The sequence below is a fragment of the Nymphaea colorata genome, chromosome 11, assembly GCF_008831285.2.
Source record: "Nymphaea colorata isolate Beijing-Zhang1983 chromosome 11, ASM883128v2, whole genome shotgun sequence".
Classification (NCBI taxonomy): domain Eukaryota; kingdom Viridiplantae; phylum Streptophyta; class Magnoliopsida; order Nymphaeales; family Nymphaeaceae; genus Nymphaea; species Nymphaea colorata.
The window spans coordinates 3637192-3656368 of record NC_045148.1 but is presented as its reverse complement, the minus strand read 5'-3'; the positions used below and the strand labels follow the sequence as shown (position 1 = coordinate 3656368).

The following is a 19177-nucleotide window of genomic DNA, read 5'->3' as shown; positions in this document are numbered from 1 at the left end:
ACATTTAGCGGAATTGATAGAAAGACCCGAGATGAGCTCAAAAACCCGAAGGATGAACCAAGTTCTCACAATCTGTTGGTGGGAAGCATTGCCGAACATGAAAAAGTCATCAGCATATTGAAGGGTGGAGAAGGTCTGTAAGTGGGGGAGCGAATGCGGCGTGATGAAGCCAACGACCATTGCGTGATGAAATAGAGCAGAAAAGCTCTCGCCGACCAAGTTGAAAAGCAAGGGCGATAGCGGACAACCCTGACGGAGGCCACGCCCGAGACAGAAGAAATCGCCACACTTCCCATTGAAGGAGACCGCAAGCTGGGCCCCAGTGACAAGCGAAAGGATCCACTCTCTGAACGACGGACCAAAAGCAAGACGGGTGAAGAGGTCAGAAAGGAACTCCCAACTAACCGAGTCAAAGGCCTTAGATATGTCCAATTTAAGGATGAATGAAGGAAGCCGCAGACAGTAAAGAGAGTGAACAACCTCATTGGCCAGGACAACAGCGTCCTGCAGACGCCGACCCTTAATGAAAGCAACTTGGAAGGGGTTAATAATAGAAGGCATGACCGGCGCAAGCCGCAAAGAGAGCAGCTTAGCAATAATCTTGTAAGCCGTGCCTAAAATGGAGATCGGGCGGAAATGGGTGACGTCCGTAGGGTTAGGGTGCTTAGGCACTAAGACGCAGGTAGCCTGATTAAATTCCATATGGAATATGGAACTGGAGGCAAACTCATCACAAAAAGCATACATGTCAACGCAACAAGCATCCCAAAAGGTACGGAAAAATTCTATAGGGAAACTATCGATGCCGGGCGCCTTAACAGAGCCAAGGGCCCAAACAGCGTTCTTGATCTCTTGGTGCAGGAAGGGCCGCTCCAGAGAGATCGCACATGAGACGGAGAGGGAGGAGAGGTGAAAATCCGGCAGCGGGGCACGGAAGCGAAGAGGCTTAGAGTAGACATCCCAAAAATGAGCAGTCAAAGCCGGGAGAATATCATCACCAAGAAAAACTCCGTGCCCGATAACCATGGACTGGAGCAACGTCTGACGGTGCCTTTGAGAGGCAGCCAAGTGGAAGAATCTAGAATTCTGGTCTCCATACGCAAGCCAACTTAGCCTAGAACGCTGCTGCCAGTGGATGGACTCCCTAATCCGCCACTCCAGGGCAAGACACTGAAGATAAAGAAGACGAGAAGATTGGTCTGCAGAAATATTGGCATAAGACTGGAGGGACAGGATCTCCTCATCCCAAACGGACACCTCAGAAAATTTGTCGCTTCAAAAAATACGCTTCCAAGCGAAGACCTCCTTCCTGATGGAGTGCAACTTCCGCGAGAGCCTGAAAGCGGCCACCTACCATTGACGGTGCGAGCCCACCAATTAGGGATGACAACCACAAAAGATTCGTCTCGAAGCCACCAAAGCTCAAAATGGAACCTGGCGCGCCCAGTACCGATGATGAATCTCTCTCTGGCAATGAACATCCCTTTTGGGCTAAAGGGGAGAGAGGGGAACATTTTCAGTGATGAATGGAACAAGCTTTCCGGCAATGATGATAGGGTTGAGCAAAATTTGATCTGCCAATGGTGATGATGATGGGTCTCCAACAACAATGAAGTGAGTTTTTGTTATACATGAGACAGACAGTTTGTTTTCTCGCACAACCATTTTTTTTTTTGGCGATGCAAAAGCTTGTGCTTAGGGGTAGAGTTAATTTTTTTTTTTGAGGCATTAAATATAGAGGTAACAAATTTTCAATTGACTTAGAGTGGGTTGATGGGGCCTATGCCCCACAGAGCCCCCGGACTGTACTAGAGCTTCACAAAATGGCATTCTGCTCTCAAGAGCACCAGTGCTGTAGGTTTTGGCAATTGGTTATCGAGCACCAGAGAACATGGCACTTCGTGCATTCATGAGATGGCCTCTCAGCTCTGGCGCTGGTAGATTCAGCACCAAGTTCGTCGTTTGCACTAAACTTCACTGACACAGGACACTCACGGTCAACCGGCACACTTTTTTTTTTTTTTGTGCCAGAGCCATTGTAACATTAGTGCGATCAGCCGAGCCATTCAGTAAAAAGTATTTTTTAATTTGAAGGCTGACACTCAGATTTGAACTCTGAACATCAGGGGAAACCATCACACCAACATTTCACTTGCAAAAATATTGTGAAGCAGCCACTGTATATATCTTTCCTCTACAACCTTAATCGAGTTTATCTGAACCGACCGAGCCAGCGTAGTGCGTGCTCAAATCATTAAATTGAGTGAGTTCATTTCACACCTTGAACTCGACTTGTTTAGGTCATCTTTGATTGAGCGAGTTCAAGTTGAGCTCGAATTGGCTCGACTCATTGAAACCAACCACTTATATGAAAAGTAGAACCCGTGAAATGGATTCCTCCCTTCTTCTAATTGATACAAATATGATTCTCCTCCGATTTTTTGAAGAAAGAGCCACTTACATAGTGGTGAATGAAAATAGCATCTCCAGACGTAAATGGCCGGGTCAGAGAAACTAAGCTCGCAGATGTCGGTGGTTCGATCCCCGTGAGCTTCATTTTCTTGGACAAGCCAATGAGACAACAAGGTGCATACAACTCTCCTAGGGTTTTCAAAAGAGACAGAGAGAAAGAGAGAGTAGAATATGTAGCATCTATGGATGTCTACATGCAATATGCAAGGACGTTGTGCATGCTAGATACATCTGCCGAGGTCTTGAAATAGTATACAGGAAGCGACTTGTCAATAGACGCTTTTGGGTAGCCTGGTTAATATGATCATGAATTGGATCCAGGCATGGAAATGCTGAGCTCTAAGTTGATCCCCTTGTCATCAAGCTGGCTACTGCTGCATTCCCCGCATTTAGTAACTGAAGACTGACGCACGACTCCACCTGCTTGCTCAGTTGTTGAAGAAGACATAGCCGGCCTCTTCCGTATCAAGCTCCGAACAAACGGCTCAGTCTCCTCATTAATCCCTTCAGCTTGCCTTGTGCTACCTTCATTCCACACATACGAGCACGAAACAGCACTCAATGGAACCCATACGTTGTGTCTCCCCTCTTCATGCTTTCTCAAGTTTGTGGTGTTGTATGATCTATCCGCCTGAATAAGCTGCTGAAATGACCAACCGTAATTACTTTCATCACTATGACCCATTCCAAAGATTTACAAGTATTAAGGTTTGGAGAGCTTACATTTAAAAAGCCAAACATGTTCCTTGTTATATATATATATTGAAATCAGCCGGCCAATCTCTATGCCCGGATGGTTTCTTTTATATTTTATGACGCTAAAAAGCATCACAAATGATGCATTTTTTTGCTATGGGTGCAGTTGATTGGCCACAGTTTTTAGCTATATAATGCACCATTTATGATGGATTTTAGCATCATAAATTTAAAAAAAAAAACTATCTAGCCATAAAGATAGCTGAATTATATATATATATATATATATATATATATATAGGAGCACCAATTATTAATATTTTGATTTTTTAAGGACAGCAATATATATAAATGAGAAAAATTACTCTCAAGTGTCAACATAAAACTAAATACTTTTTGTTGATCTGTGTAGGCAATTGCTTTTAATATGATACAGAAAGACTGGATATGATGAGAAGATCCAAGGATGAGCCTATAAAAGTATATTTATGATAATAATTAGATCATGCTTCACCTCGATCCAACACCATTTTTGTATTGGGGATTCATGCAGTAGCAAAATAGAATAATTTCTATGTGCTCCGCTATAGGGAGATCATCTACTTGGACCATTGAATTTTCTTGTTTCCCTTTCTGATGCCTTCCTTCTTTGCTTTCATATGTTATTGGAAACTAAGTATGAAAAAGGATGAAATATACTGACTATGGCAGCAATCAATATAAAAAGTGAATCAGCTCAATATTGGTTTTTAATTTCTCCCAAATCATTTGTTGAAAATGCAGCAGGCATAAATAAAACATTATAAATATGTACAGAATAAAACGAAATCAGCTGATATACAACAAAGCAATTTGTTATACGTTAGCATCTCGGAAGACGTCCAACATTTTCCAAACGAGTTATTTTTCAAACTTTTTGTATCTTTGTTAGCAACAAAAATAGAAAATTTCTAAAAGGTACGCCGATATTTATGACTGCTAAAGCTTTACGAGTTTCACAAGTCACGCCCTGCCAAAAAACGTCACTTTCTAGAGAAGAAGATGCAGATATATAAAAGCTCAGCGCAAACTACATTTGGTTTGATCATTAGAATAAGAGAACCGATGTTCCAAAATTCTACCGGGAAGGAGGCCAATCGCTTTCAATCAAACTTACTCAGTATCTTTTTGCTTGCACATCAGACTTTACATCTACCAGCTATTGTTGACCCGTAATCTGCTATAAGAATGTTTAGATACGTGATGCAGAGGGATTGACGAATAAAACAGCTCCGACCAGATAATTTTTCTAGGCACATATATTTATATTCGTGTTTGACATTCGTAGCTTCATGTGAGGCTACTACTCATGAGAGAGAGAGAGAGAGAGAGAGAGAGAGAGAGAGAGAGAGGTGGGGGGACATGAATAGTCCATGGCCTCCACAAGGACCACAACTGCACTATTAATCCTAAGATCAACACTTTTCAATATTATTCAGATAACACTCTTGAAGTCTCGAACGGAGGAACCATCTCAAATATCACATCCAGATAGGATGACTCACTTTTACTTTCGGCAATTTAGAGAAGGAGAATGAAATTTGAAAGATATTTTTACTGTGATCAAGCAAACAAATACAATTATATATATATATATATATATATATATATATATATATATATATATATATATATATATAGAGAGAGAGAGAGAGAGAGAGAGAGAGAGAGAGGAAGTATTTAATTTCAATTGCATGCTTTCAATTTGGCAGGTGATTAAAAGTTCAGCATGGTACCAGTTATTCTTGAGACATGTACATATGTGGGACACGCACTTAACGACATGAATCCACAGTTTCGACCTCATTAAGTACAATTAGTGACCCAGTAACCATAAGTTCATGCACATACCATATAGAAAAATAATCAAATAATTGTACATGAATAGGCCCTGCTTATTGCTTAGTCTTGAAAAGTGGCAGAGGCCATATCTGTCACTGTTTCGTGAACAAAGGTATTGGTCAAAGTACGTACATAACTAGTTACCATATCATCGTCACTCTAGTAATAACGACGGCCTTGAACGTCACTAAGATTTGTCGCTGTAAACTTTTAAAATACATTTTCTTTAGTAATGGAGTCAGATATCATAACATTAAAAAAATTTAAGTACGTAATTGAAAATTTTCCTAATTAAGAAGAAAATTTCATTTTCTCTGCACTGTATATTTATAACTACATGGATAAAGTTGTGAAGAATTATATAATATACATTTCCTGTATAGAATACCAAAACTTTGACTCCGAATACCCCATTTGTAGTTGGAATCATTTATGAAGATTAATTGTCAGTCCTTTCTGGTGTGTGAAAAAAGACGAAAAAGGATTTTGTTATGATTTTTAAAATTTCGAAAAGTAAAAGCCAGCGAAATTAATCTGCCAGGGCGAACACCCAACGGCGTGCATGTTCGAGTCCTCACACGAGACTGTGTGAGGGTAGGCATTTTGGTTTTCTGAAAAGACGCATTTCGTTCTCCTCCCTATCGGGAATAGTTTTAAAAACTTTAGCCAGTGGTGCATTTAACTATGGTCAATCAAATGCCGTCGCAAAATGCACAATTTACGACAGTTTTTAACGTTGCAAATATTAAAAAAAGAAAAAAACTATTCGACCATAAAGGTTGGCTATATATATATATCCCCACTCAGATACAAGTTTTATCTCAGTTGAAGTTATATGTAACACCTGCATAGCTTAAAATCAATTGAATATTGACTTTATCAAAAACAATGAGAATAAGAATGATGGTACCTCATACTCAGCAGACTGATAATCATCAATGTGTTTGTCTTCTTTAGGGTGGAAAAAAAGGCAGTTCCCTTCCCACATCTCCAACCTCTTCCATGGTGTCCGTTTGCTCACCAACTCTTCCATATTCTCACCCCATGGTCGGCTGTTGTTCACACGTATCACAATTCAAAAGTAAGACGGCTTACTCTCACAAATATCATGTGATCGATTTTCAAGAACCACACAAAATACTTTATCGAAGGAGAATTAGCAGAAATGCCTGCCATGAAAATTCTTCCTACTATTTAGGGGCGGAGCTACAAATTTTTTATGAGGCGGGTCAAATTAAAGTTTTTAAATTTTAACTTGGGCAGAAACATCATTTTTTAAAATTTTTATATAAAACAATGAAATTTTTTAAAATTTACATGTAAAAAAAAAAATTAAGGTGGGGCTAGGGTCCATGTGGGCCCTATCATGGCTCCGCCCCTAATACTATTGGCGAATCATCGTACAAACGCTTAGGTAAAAGTTAATTAGGTGTACATACGTTCAGGGGCGGAGTTAAGGTAAGGCCTGCATGGGCTTTAGACCCACCTAAAAAAATGATAAAAATTTACATATGACTTTAGAAAATTTCACTTGTTTTATATAAAAATTTTAAAAAACTATATTTCGGCCTTAGTTAAAGTTTAGAAACTTTAATTCCGCTTCCCTCATAAAAAAATTCTGGCTTCGCCTCTGCATACATTGTTTATATATATATATATATATTATTGTATGGTTATTCACTAATTACAGTAAAAGAGTTTACACATCTTAATTTTTCTTTTTAATGTAATAATAATTAAAGTGATTTAATGGCCCGCCAAGTGTTTTTATGATCACATTCTGTTCATAGTGGAGCACTTTAAAAAACTTGGTACTATAGATATTGCTGATAAAGGCTAACCCAGAAAATTTGAGAAGATATAAAAGGAACAGATGCCCAGTCAGTGGGGCCAATATGTTATAAAACTCATCCTACAATTAATATTCCTAACTTGGTATTTGCTATTAGTACGACTGGGCCACTGGTATTAATAATAATAAAGTCTCCTGCTATTGGACCCTCACTTTCCATGAATATTCCAATCATAGTAATAGAAAATATGTTTTTTTAGAAAAAGAAAGCTTGTTTTCTACTTCAAAAATAGGTCAGCCGTTTAAACTGCAAAAAAAAAAACATGAACATAATGTGTTTTATTCGTATTTTCATTTTTTGGGTGTTTTTTTGTATTTTCTATCACTGCATGTCTATTTTAGCATTTTCTGCATTTTATTTTTACGATTATTGTTTTTAAAATTTTCAAAATTTTCAGAAATCTTCCGGAGATTTTTTTCAAGAAAAACAACTTTACCATATTGGACCCAAGAAAACCTCACCATTTAAAACTTGTAAACAATATATATGGCAATTGCAGATTACTTCAAGTGGGTGTGTATATGTTTAACTGTCCAAATTGCTGTTCTAGCATTTTCAATTACTCTTAAGTTGTTTTGAAAAATAAATGAAAAGTAGGGTCCTTTGCAAATAAAGTAACTTGATATGAGAAAAATACTTCAACGGTATTTCACATCTTGCCAAAATAATTAACCATGGCAAAATTTTTTTTAGAGTCTGTCACCTTTGCTAGTACAATTTAGGAATAGCTTGACAATAAAAACAATTTGTAATTGTTCCATAAACATGCCCAAAAATTAGGTTTGATTTGCAAAACTCTTGTTCAAATGTTTTGTGAATCAGCCACAACCTTTAATTTCATATTCATTAAACAGCTACAAACAGTTTCTTTTACCAAACGGCCGTAGTAAAGTCTTGCATCTATCCCTTGAAACGGAAGGAATTTTTCCTTGAACAATTCTCTTTACTCATGCATCATTGATGTACCCACCTAATTAAACTCTGCCTGTGGGGATGTGATGTTCATGTTTCAAAATTTAAACTAAAATTGCGCTCTTGATCCAAGAGTCTCGAAACTGAAATATTACACCCTTCAAGAATTGAAATATAAATAGTGGAAGTGTGTACAAAACTTGAATGTGCAAGTATTTTCAAAGATCATTAATAGATCTTCCTATTTCGGCCCCCAAGAAATCCGATCATGCATCTTAATAAACCCATTAATTAAGATGGAATTTGTAGGGTTTAGACAATATAAGAAATCGCATGATTGCAGTTAAAATTTCAAAGATAAACTTGACAAATTAATTTGTGAATTGCAATTTTACATGATATGAAGAAATTGCATGCACAGTATCGATTTAATTCATGCTCCTCCCTACTACTGTTGCTCTTCGTTGTACCCTTTAAATGATCTGCAGTGGACGCAATAATGCATTTAAAAACGCTTGCTTTAAGCAGCTGCAGCTTATTAATCAGCTAATTGATGCGGTGATCACTGCAAACTAACTTCGCAATTCCTTTGGTCCTTCCAGTGTTAATGGAAGACGAAGTGTGATGATTTACCAAATACGAAGCACGTGAATTCATCACGCCATGAGCAGGTAAATTAAGAATGGAGAAAGAGAATAAAGGAAGAACGTACGTCTCTGACGAAAGACTCTGCTTGTAACCAGCACTGTGATGAGATCTTCCGCTATTCGTTTCTGATGATAGCTCTGATTCATGTTCATCATCACGCCGAAAGGCCCTATTGATATGCATCCCTGTGGAGCAAAAGGAAACAATAATAATATGTTATATGTATTTGCCATTAAATTAGTTCAGTTGAACAAAACAATTGCTTTGGTGCGAGATGAGCTTTGATTACCTTTCTTCATACAATTCATGGCGCTTCTATACATCTGCCAAAAGTGGAATAAGATATACCAACAAACAATTAGGGAATCCCTTTTTGGAACTATGCAATAAACAGAGGAAATTAAGTCTACGTTGGGAGAAAACTCAGTGACGTTTCTCTCTCTCTCTCTCTCTCTCTGTGTGTGTGTGTGTGGCTCGGTTGTGGAGGACTAGAGAACTCGTTGATACCCTTCCTTTTCGAACTTCACATTTCATGTCAGAGAGTTTGCAACTGTTTCGTTTTTTTTAGTTTTTTTCATTTTTTTGGTTGATTCTTGCATTGGACTTCCATGTTACATAATATTTGGCAACTTGGATTCAACGTTTGCCTAATATTTGACATAAACTGGAAAACGATTGTACTAGTCTATCGATTTAATAAATAAATATGCACTATAAAGGATGTATTTTACCTTTTCCAATGTAAAAACTGAGAATGGAAATCCTTTCCTACTACAAATGGAAAACATAAAGATACTGGATTGGTGCTACTAATGGTTCAAACATTAATGTCTCTTCTTGATAGTTTCCATGGCCTAGAGCGGTACTTTGGCACACAGTCTTGAATTCAAAAACAAAGTCCAACCAATTCAGGTCACTAATCGGATTTATGTAAATTACCTAATCTTACTATTGAGAGCCCAAAAGACTTGTGAAATTATGTACGGCCTGAAGAGAGAGAGAGAGAGAGAGAGAGAGAGAGAGGGTTATGTAACTTGTGTTCTTTCGATAAAGAAAAAGAGAGAGCAGAATTCAAACTTCAGTGGTCGAGAATCAAGCTTCAATTCGAATCTCTAATAAAAAAGAAGTAATCAGTGAAGACCCAAATAAAGTCCTCGTCTTCCCTTCTCGCTCCTGCCTAATGTTGTCGAAAAGAAATTTGATATTTGGAGAATTCGAGGGAGAGCAGTACCTGAAGATGGCTCTTTACATGGGAAATCTCCAACCCATCGACCCCCATCGTCTGGAGAACAACCTTCGGTGTTGCCTCTGCGATTGCACAGACAAAACTTCCTCACCATCTTAATTCGATCGTGACTATATATGATCATAATGGGAAAAGAAGACATGACTACCATCATCTGTAGTTCATGCCGAACTCTTCTAACCAAAGCTATTGAAGAATGAAGATGGCCGTAACCATAAAGTATGGCCAAACTACTGCTCTTCAACATGAATATTAAGGTGAAGGAGCGGAAGGAAAGGAAAGAAAAGGCATACTGTGATGGCCACCAAGCAGATCGATTGCATCCACAAAGCGACGGTGGAGATCAGGAGTCCATTGAAGGCGAGGGATCTTCGATCTATTGTACCTTCTAACACCTCCATTCTTCCTGCAATTTCCCATTCTTCTTCTTCTTCTTCTTTCTTAAAAAAGGTTGGTCACGGGGACAGGGTCAACAATCGGAAGGGGATGATAGTGCAATGGGAGAGAAGATCAACTAACATCGACATGCTTGCCCTTGTAAAGAGTGTGGTGATATATACGCTGCCTTTATGCCGAGAAACGCAACCAACCGACGATGACCTTTTTGCTGCAGTCGGGAAAAGTTGTAGTTGGACCAGAACTCCTGAAAACGGCCCCTCTCCTTCTCGAGTCTTGCCTTAACTTGATTGCGGACCAACTCAAAGGAATGAAAATACTAAAAAATATTGTTAATTCTTATACTTCTTCGCTGCAGACGGAGCTGAGATGAGATGATGAGGGAGACGCAGGAATCGGGACAAATTAATCAAACTAAGCGGCATGGATTCGGATCGAAATCCAATGCAGCAGTGGTCCGGCGAAGGATAACGTACGTGGAAGGAAACGATCCAGACACGTTTATATATGCATGGCAGCTTACAGCAAGAATATTTTTTTTTGCCTTTCGTTGAATCTTAACTGATGGTGCCGTAGCTGGTCATATACGCCAAGTCACTTATGATATAAGTATCGTCATGACCGATGTACCTTTCTGCAAAAAAATGTTTGTTTTTTTATCAAACTCATAATGTTATATCATACTTCTATCATTATTTCATATCATTGTTTTTATCTCATACTTCTCTTATTGTCTCATGCTTATTATCTCATATTTTTATCATCATATTTCTATCCGTTAGAAATATGATAATGATAAAGGATATGAGATACTGTGTATGAAATAAAATGTAAATGACAATGATAAAGGTATGAGATAACAACATGATTAAAAAATTTTGTTCTATCCATACAATGTTTGGGTATTAAAGTAAATATGTATATTAGTAGTATGGTCAACATTTGACGCACACTTGTTATGCACAAAGAGCTTGATCTCTGATGGTGCAGTTGAATGATCTACGTGCGTACATATCTGAAGGTGTATGAATCAAACACAACTTTCTTTCTAGTCAAGACTTTCCATATAAAACAGATAAATGATTGAGAGAAAATAAATAAATAAAAAGTGTAAGCAAATGGTAGCACTCTTTCGGCAATATTTGTAGCAGTGTTAGGGATAATGGTTTTAGATATGGAACCGAATGCCTAAAATTGAGGATGGTTATCACACACACACACACACACACTCTCTCTCTCTCTCTCTTTGCAAGAGTGGTTGAGCCATCGCTGCCCATGCATACCAGCTGAGTAATGTTAATGTTAATTCTCCCTTTCATTCTAATATATATATATATATATAAAATGTGTGTGTGCGTGTTTTAGAGTGCATAGTTTAATAATAATTCTTATTGATGCAAATGGTGTGGATGAACTCTACAGATTGTGTAAATTGCAATGCATCAGTATAAGACGAGGAGTATTACTTCAACCAAACTTAGATGCAAAAATCCAAAAATCCTATATAATGTATGGGACTTGGAAAGGAGGTTGAATTCAGTGAGGGTCAAATTTTTTGGCCCCAAAGATGGTAGCCGTAATTGAGGGCTGGCTGCAGTGTGGGCAGAATTTTGTGAGAAGGAAGAAAACAGGAAGGAGAGGGAAAGCATAAGTCCAAAAGTGGGAATGCGTCTGCGCTACATCTTCCTTCCCCATTTTTTCTTCCTACCTCTCTGATTTTCCGCGCTTTGCTTCCTATTTTTTTAAATAATTAACTTCCTTCGTCGTTTTGAACATTGAGCACGTGCCATTTTGAGATGGCGCAAGTCAAGGGCTCCAAGTGCCCCTCCAGCGAGACCCTAAAAATCCTTTCAAAACGCTGCCACTAGGCAAATGCCTACATCCCCAATTCGATTTACATCTCCAATAATTTGATTCCCTTCTCCTGCATGAAAATTTTCGTGCGCAGCATGGCTATGACCAAAATGCTGCTAGTTCAAAAAACTTTTTTCGAAGAAAATAAAAATCAAGCAAAATAAAAGATTATAAAAAACTTTTATTAAAAAAATATTACCAAAAAGTTTCTCTACTCTTTCTATGTCTATGGGGATTGCGTGCATCTATTGACACTCACAACTCAACCTGGGTTTGATTTAGCTTCTCTGTTTGTATTGAAAGATGTCGGTACTGAATTGAGAGGTATTTAATATGATTTAAGAAACAAAGTGTAACCTTCCTTCCTTTTTCTTTTATATATATATATATTAATGACACTAAGAAACATCAATTCTACACTGTCTAATTTGATCTGACGGTTCAAATTAATCTTCATCTTTTCTTTTATCTGTTTCTCTTCTCTCTTCCCGTCTCTCCCTTTCGAGTGGCCGGTGGCCCGCCATCTTCGTTCGTCCTCTTCTACCCATCATCAGGCGAAAGAGAGCTAACTACGGATGGCGATGGGAGGGGTGGGGAGGCGTCGGGGCCCCTCGGGAATCCTCCACCCGTGTCGACAAGACATGAGCTCTACTTCGGATGCCTTCCACCCGATGAGGGCAGAGGGAAGCATTGGCCGGCTCTCCCTTCCATCACCGGTAGGCTTGCTGGGCCTTCGACGCCGCTACACCTCCCCCTTCCCACCAGTGGAGCTTCGATGGCCACCGGTGGAAAGGTCAACATTTGAAATAAAAAATTAAATGTAAGGACCATCCTTGTGGACAGTCGTTTTTAATTGAGTTATATATATACATAGAAAGAGAGAAAGGGAGAGATAATCTTGTGGGGGAAAATAGATACAAATATGATCAATTAACATTTGCCACGCACTACTAGTAGACTTTGTCATGCACGTAATTTAATTCTACACTAGAAAGTCCAAAGTTGTTCAGCAGTGATCTATATAGGCGGGGTTCGAGGCAGGTGAGCAGCAAGTGTAGGCCATGTATGGTCAATTGCTTACACAAACCCAAATTTTTTATTTTATTTTTATATTGATATTTTTACACAATTTTTTTCATTTAAATATTAATGCTCCCTAAAAATTTAAAATTTTATAGTTAATGCCCCTTACTTAGAATTTTCTAGCTACAGCCCTGGCATGATGAGGTTTCATATTTCAATTTTAAGAATTCACAACTGGGTGCAAATTAAATTTAAATTATTAACCTTCTATGTTTTGATAAATTTTTTTTTTCTTCTTAGAAGCGAAGCATTTTTACCCTGTCCTGTAAGGAAAATACCATGCGAAAACGAAGCAACTGAACAGTAAAAAGTTAAGACGCCACCTAAAAAAACGGGTCTTTACTGATCACACGAAGAACAACATAGTAAAAATAGTCATTAAAACTCATCACTTCTTTGTCAAGCGGTACTTTACTTGGGAAGATTACATGTGTAAGTGCCTCAATCTAAGCTTTTCTAAGTTTGTGATCGTAATCTGAAATTCGAATAAACCAAACAGAGTGCACAAAGAAATGCAGCCGGCCTAGGCAGGGGTGAAACATGTCCAACAAGCATTGAGATCAACAGTACTCAAACCATCAATGTCATTATTGTCCCCATACATTCCAGTTCTATATTCATCTTCATAATAAAATTGTAAAGCTCCAATCTCATTTTAATTGGCAAGTCTTAGTCACGCTCAAAAGACAGCCACAATGTTTCAAACGGCCTAGTATAGTTAGCCGGAGCAGTCAGGAAGGAGGGAAGGGGGTCAGTAGGGGTTTTGACTTCTCCTTAGATTTTAAAAACTTAAAAAACTTATATGTAGATGTAAAAGAAAAAATTTTAATATTTATTTTGGCTCTTGTTAAAATTTTGAAACTATGCAACAAAAAATAATTTGGCTACACCTCTAAGGCAAGGTTGTGTAGATGGTGCATCCCTACTTTGATTCTTATGAATGCTACTCTTTTGGGTCACAAAAGGTGAGCTGAAGGCGGTCTGCCACCCACCTATGCCTTGGTAGGAAATTTCTAAAAATAAAGTTTGAGTGACCGCCACTTCTTTCCCGCTTTAAGCTAACAAGACACCCAAATTGAACTTTTAATCCTTTCATATTGTTCAAGTCCACCATGACATGATCACTGATGGAGGGGCTGAGCCCAAGAGGGGCCCTGGCCCCACCTCAATTTTTTTTAAAAAAAATTATTAGAAAATTTTACTTATTATATATAAAAATTTTAAAAAATGATATTTTGGTCCGTACCAAAATTTATAAATTTAATTGTGCCCCTTCTCATAAAAAATTTCTAATTCCACCCCTGGATGACATCATGCGCTTTTGAATTTTGAGAAAAGCTATAAGCGTGGTGCTTTGAGTAGCTCCACACATAGCTACATAGCTATATAGATGAAGATGGCTTTACAGACAACAACAGCAGTTGCTGCATCACCGTGGAAGATGAAGAGTCACTCCTCGTCACCTTTTACCATGTCACTATTGCCATTCATGCCAAATCTGCCAACAAAACTGATTTAACGACGCAAACCGGAGGAGGGACGTCGTTTTATTCTACGCATTTGCTCAAAGCAGACACCCGAGGGTCCTGTGGAAGAGGAGCTCGATCGGCAACATTTTTGCCAATTATCTTCCTCGCATTGGCTTCGTTTGAGAAGTGCTCTTCTGGGCACTGTGCTGTTTCTGTCAAACATTTCTTCAATGAGTTGTGAGTTTGCTTCCTGCTTTTTTATTTTGATCTTCATAAGATCTTTTTTTTTTTTTCCAAATATCAATGTCTAACGTCTCTTTCTGCGGAACTTGTATAAAAAAAAAATCAACAATTAATTCATTGCATCTATTACGATTACAAAATATTCCGCCACTCAACAGTGATGCTTGCACAGCTAGAATAATTCATTGCCAATAATCAACAGTCAAAAGAAGCTCTACAATATGGTCTATATAATGAATACGGTAATGAGAAACAAAAGTAAACATTGTGTTACTTCCGATTCACAAGTAGAGAGGTTTAAGGACAGGTAGAAGTTCAATCTTATTTATTGTATGTAAAATGCTTATTGATCACAGACTCTAACCAGACTAAGCAAGGGCAAATGCGTGTACTCTTTTAACTTGGGGAATAAGAGATGATTTCATAGGAATGTAGAAGCAAAGAATTTGGTGTACATGGCCATTTACTAGTCGAATCGAATGAAAATGTAGTAGTTGAACAGCCTAGCCGTTGGCACAGGTTAAGTAATCTGATTTTAATTTTTAAGGTTGTACTGTTGATAGTTGAAAGCGCATGATAGTCAGTGATGAACAATTTAATTCACATGGAAACAATCATATACTTTTCAATTGACAACTAAAATGCTACAATTTTTGCTAAAAGTATTAAAACCAATTGGAGAAGTCAATTTTAGAACTACTGCCAATAATTTTGAACTGCATAGAGATAGAATAGTACACCAATATTGTAGAGGAAGAAAAACCAACCAATCATAAGACGCCATATGGTCATCCATTACCAATATGGACTTGGTGGGGCACCCAAAAGGGTCTGTACTAGTCCTGCATAATCTTGTCACACATTGAGCTCGAGTTGTTTTCATGTACAATGAGAAATTTAGTTCTATATCAAAAGATTGTGAGAAATATTTAAAGACTTAAAATAAGGTGGATTAAGTGATTGATTGTTTTGCTTCTTATCTCTTTTGGGTTGGAAAGTAGGCTCCACAAAATAGGAGCCCAAGCCAATGTGAGAGCAGCCCAGGTATTAGAACTAGTTCAGCACACTGGGACTCGGGGTCCTATATGAATGGATGTATATGTCTTAAGGGGGTGAATTGTAGCACATCACTGTGAAAAGTTTAATCTCCTAAGTAAGATTGTGAGAGATTTGTTGTCTTGGTTTCTAGTTCCTTTTTTGTTTGTATTGGAAGAAAGCTATTAAATTAAAGGGTGAGTTTGAATCCACCAATGAAGTTAGGAAGCTAAGCCCAGTGTGGAAGTGAGCTTCCTTACATTTAGTGTCAAGGTATTAGCCTGGTTTTTGTACATGATGTAAATTGCTCTTTTGAATCCAGTTTTGAATCCAGCCAAGCCTGTAGTACCGTCAAATTTGGCAAGCAAAAATATCAAGAATCAAGATATGTTGAAGCTGTAGTTGTGCTCAGACATATAGTCACAATTTACTTCAAATTTGCTTATAAGATGTTATTTTATGTCTATGTATGTATGTGATTTCCATGGTTCTTCACAAGATACACTAATGACTAATGTGAAATGGAAAATATCAGCTTCTTCTATTGGACGTTAGCTTATTTTGGTACTTGGAAGATTAGATCCAAGCAGCAAAAGAAAAAGTTCTATTTAATTTCTACCATGAGGATGATGATCAATTAAACGATGTCAACATCTAGAATAATTAAAAGTACAAAAAAATTCCTTGAACTAAATTATAATAAAATAATGCTGTCACTAAAACAGTAATTAAGAGTGAAAGATGATTTAATTCGTTTGGGGAAGAAAGGATCATACGAATTTTGTGGGTCATACGACAGAGACATTTTAATAAATAAAATGCTCTCGCCTATTGCAAAAATACAAATTGCAAGAATTTCAAAGGCCGCCATTCAAAAAAAGAAAAGTCTCGAAGAAATTTTCTTCTTGTTGTAGGTCACATGTTCTGCGTGACATTCCAGAAGTCATGGTATATAAGTATAGTTTACATTCTTCTAGTGAATTTCTGGCCTCACATACAGAATTTTCTTATGCTCATTCCGTGCCAAACTGTATGGCAACAAATAAATAGACAAGGAATTCCCAGGAATTTTGACGTAGACCTTGCGAAGCAAAGTCAGTTGCTTCATTTACACAATATTCTTAGCCACAAATTTCTGTGTGCATTATTGTCCTGAAATTCCTGATTACACTGGCGCCTAAGTGCCTCTCGTGCCGTATATTTCTCCTATGCTTATGCGAAGATCGATTTTCTATAAATAACAGATGGGCATGGATCAGGTAAGATTTTGACCTGACCACATACCTCATTTTCTTGCTTGAGAGAACCCTAAAATAGTAGAATTACTGTAACAAGATTTTATATATATATATAGTCGTTGAATGGTAATGGATTAAAAGACACAAACCAAAGCTGTTGAATCAAAAACAAAGAAAAAAGGTGATTTCTTTTTTCTCTCTCAACAATCCTTCATAATAGCTTGGATGGTACTTATGAGTGAGCTGGGTACATAACTTTGTCTATATATATATATACATATATATATATATATATATCTATATATATATATATATATATATATATATATATCTTATTTGAATCAAATATTCAACTAAACCATTCTAAAAAAATTGGATATGCAACTAAACCATTCTATCTTATATTCAACATATCTAATTTTGAAAATTATTTAGATTCAGATCAAAATATTCGAATATAAATAAAAAATTGGATTTAGATCAGATTTGGATTGTAACTGAGATTTTGAATTTGGATTTGAATATAACTTTTCTTCTTTCATATTCAAATCCAAATTCGAGTCTGATAAGTATGGTTGTTTCAAGTATAGTTACAAAAAAAACGTTATTTTAGAAAAAAAAGACTAAAAAAAACAGAGAAAATGAAATGCCATTTAAAACTTTTTAAAAACGCATTCTTTTGAAAAAAACATAAAAAGCAAAAAAATGGCATTTTTAACGTGTTTTTTTCACTTTTTCTTCATTTTTTTATTTTTTAATACCAAACAGTATATATTTCATTTTCTATTTTTTATTTGTTGCAAATGTACTTATTTTTTTATGTTTGTGTTATTATTTTCTCACTTATTTTATTTTTTTCTATTTTAGTTTTTTTAATTTTTTTAAAATACCATTTTTTTCATTTTTTCTTATATTTTTCAAGCCCATCGTATTATACCCGACAAAAACTTCGCTATTTAAAACTTGAGACGTTATTTGTAACTATGGTTTCAAATTTGATTTGTTCATATCTCTACATTCTACAGGGACATATATTTTTTGTGTTTAGCTTTAGAGAAAACACCTAACAATGATGACATTCGGAAGAAGTGTGAAGACAACAATGCGCGCGAGAAAGATATATATATTTGTTGCAAATAGTTAAATATCGAGAACCACCAAGACAATATATAACAGTGTTGCTTTTCGTCCAACATTTTTTGCCCGAAAGCTTCTCGATTGGGGGGGCAAGTCATTGTCAAAAGCGCGCAGTGCAGATGGTGCCATTGTGGCCGTTTCATATTTTGAACATGTCAATTTTTAATGTATATATTATATATATCTCATTTGGTAATCTTTACCGGCGGATGGCCTTTGGCTAAAACCTGTCATGAAATGTGTATTTGCAATGTCCAGCTGCTTGGCTACAGTTTTTAACGATGCAGCCACAAAAAGATGGTTGATATATATATATAAAGGTGGTATATATTTTATTAGTTTGTAACCATTGACAACGATTAGTCTTCGATAAGTAAGGATGGCGTTGATGATCAACTAGGTTCAATTGTTACGTCTATTCTTGTGTTCGTGGTTGCCCAATGGAGCTGCCTACAGTTGTAGCTGGTGTTCGGGGTTGATTTCTGCGCCGGCAGCCAGCCGGCCATTGCTTGGTGCGAGGGTAAACTTCTAGAGGAAGTCTTTCAATTGAAAATGAATCAGCAGGAAACCCCATTTTTCGAGTTGGAAATGAATCAGCAGGAAACCCCATTTTTCCAACGAGTTAGGTCCGTTTCTGAAGGCCATGTACTTAAATTATTAGCTCCCCATTTTATGCAGGACCACGCTGCAGGTGTCATCGTCAGACAAGACATTCTCACATGTACATGGAGGATTCCATTAACTTTCTCTTCTTCCAACCCCATGCAGTTGGTATTGCCATGTCAACCAAATTAATTATATCTAGTTACTTCCATACCCAACAATGAAAAGACCTGTACCTAAAACATTTGACCCCTATCTGCCTTACTTTGACAAAAAATTAAACATATTAATATTGTTATGGCGCCCTTAGATTGAAGGTGAAGTAAGGAATTTTTTTATTGTCAGAGTCAAACTATAGTTTTAAAATCTTAACAAGGATTGAAATAAAAATTTTCATATTTTTTATATATA

At 37.1% G+C, this 19177-nt stretch overlaps 1 protein-coding gene across 3 annotated transcripts; it reads right to left on the bottom strand.

Annotated features, from left to right (window-relative positions):
• Nucleotides 1-2368: 2368 nt before the first annotated feature.
• Nucleotides 2369-10394, bottom strand: LOC116264656 (myb family transcription factor MOF1-like). 3 transcript variants are annotated; one of them, XM_050080640.1, is made up of 7 exons: nucleotides 10228-10394; nucleotides 10002-10148; nucleotides 9694-9770; nucleotides 8752-8785; nucleotides 8527-8647; nucleotides 5960-6101; nucleotides 2369-3115 (listed from the first exon to the last, which is right to left on the bottom strand). In XM_050080640.1, the coding sequence occupies exons 2-7, from the start codon at nucleotides 10126-10128 to the stop codon at nucleotides 2777-2779; spliced, it is 840 nt and encodes a 279-aa protein (XP_049936597.1). In that variant the 5' UTR covers nucleotides 10129-10148; nucleotides 10228-10394; the 3' UTR covers nucleotides 2369-2776. The 3 variants fall into 3 exon arrangements, with proteins under 3 accessions (XP_049936597.1, XP_031500852.1, XP_031500853.1); XM_031644992.2 differs by having other exon boundaries at nucleotides 2370-3115; nucleotides 10002-10393; XM_031644993.2 differs by having other exon boundaries at nucleotides 2370-3112; nucleotides 10002-10392.
• Between the last annotated feature and the right edge of the window lie 8783 nt (nucleotides 10395-19177).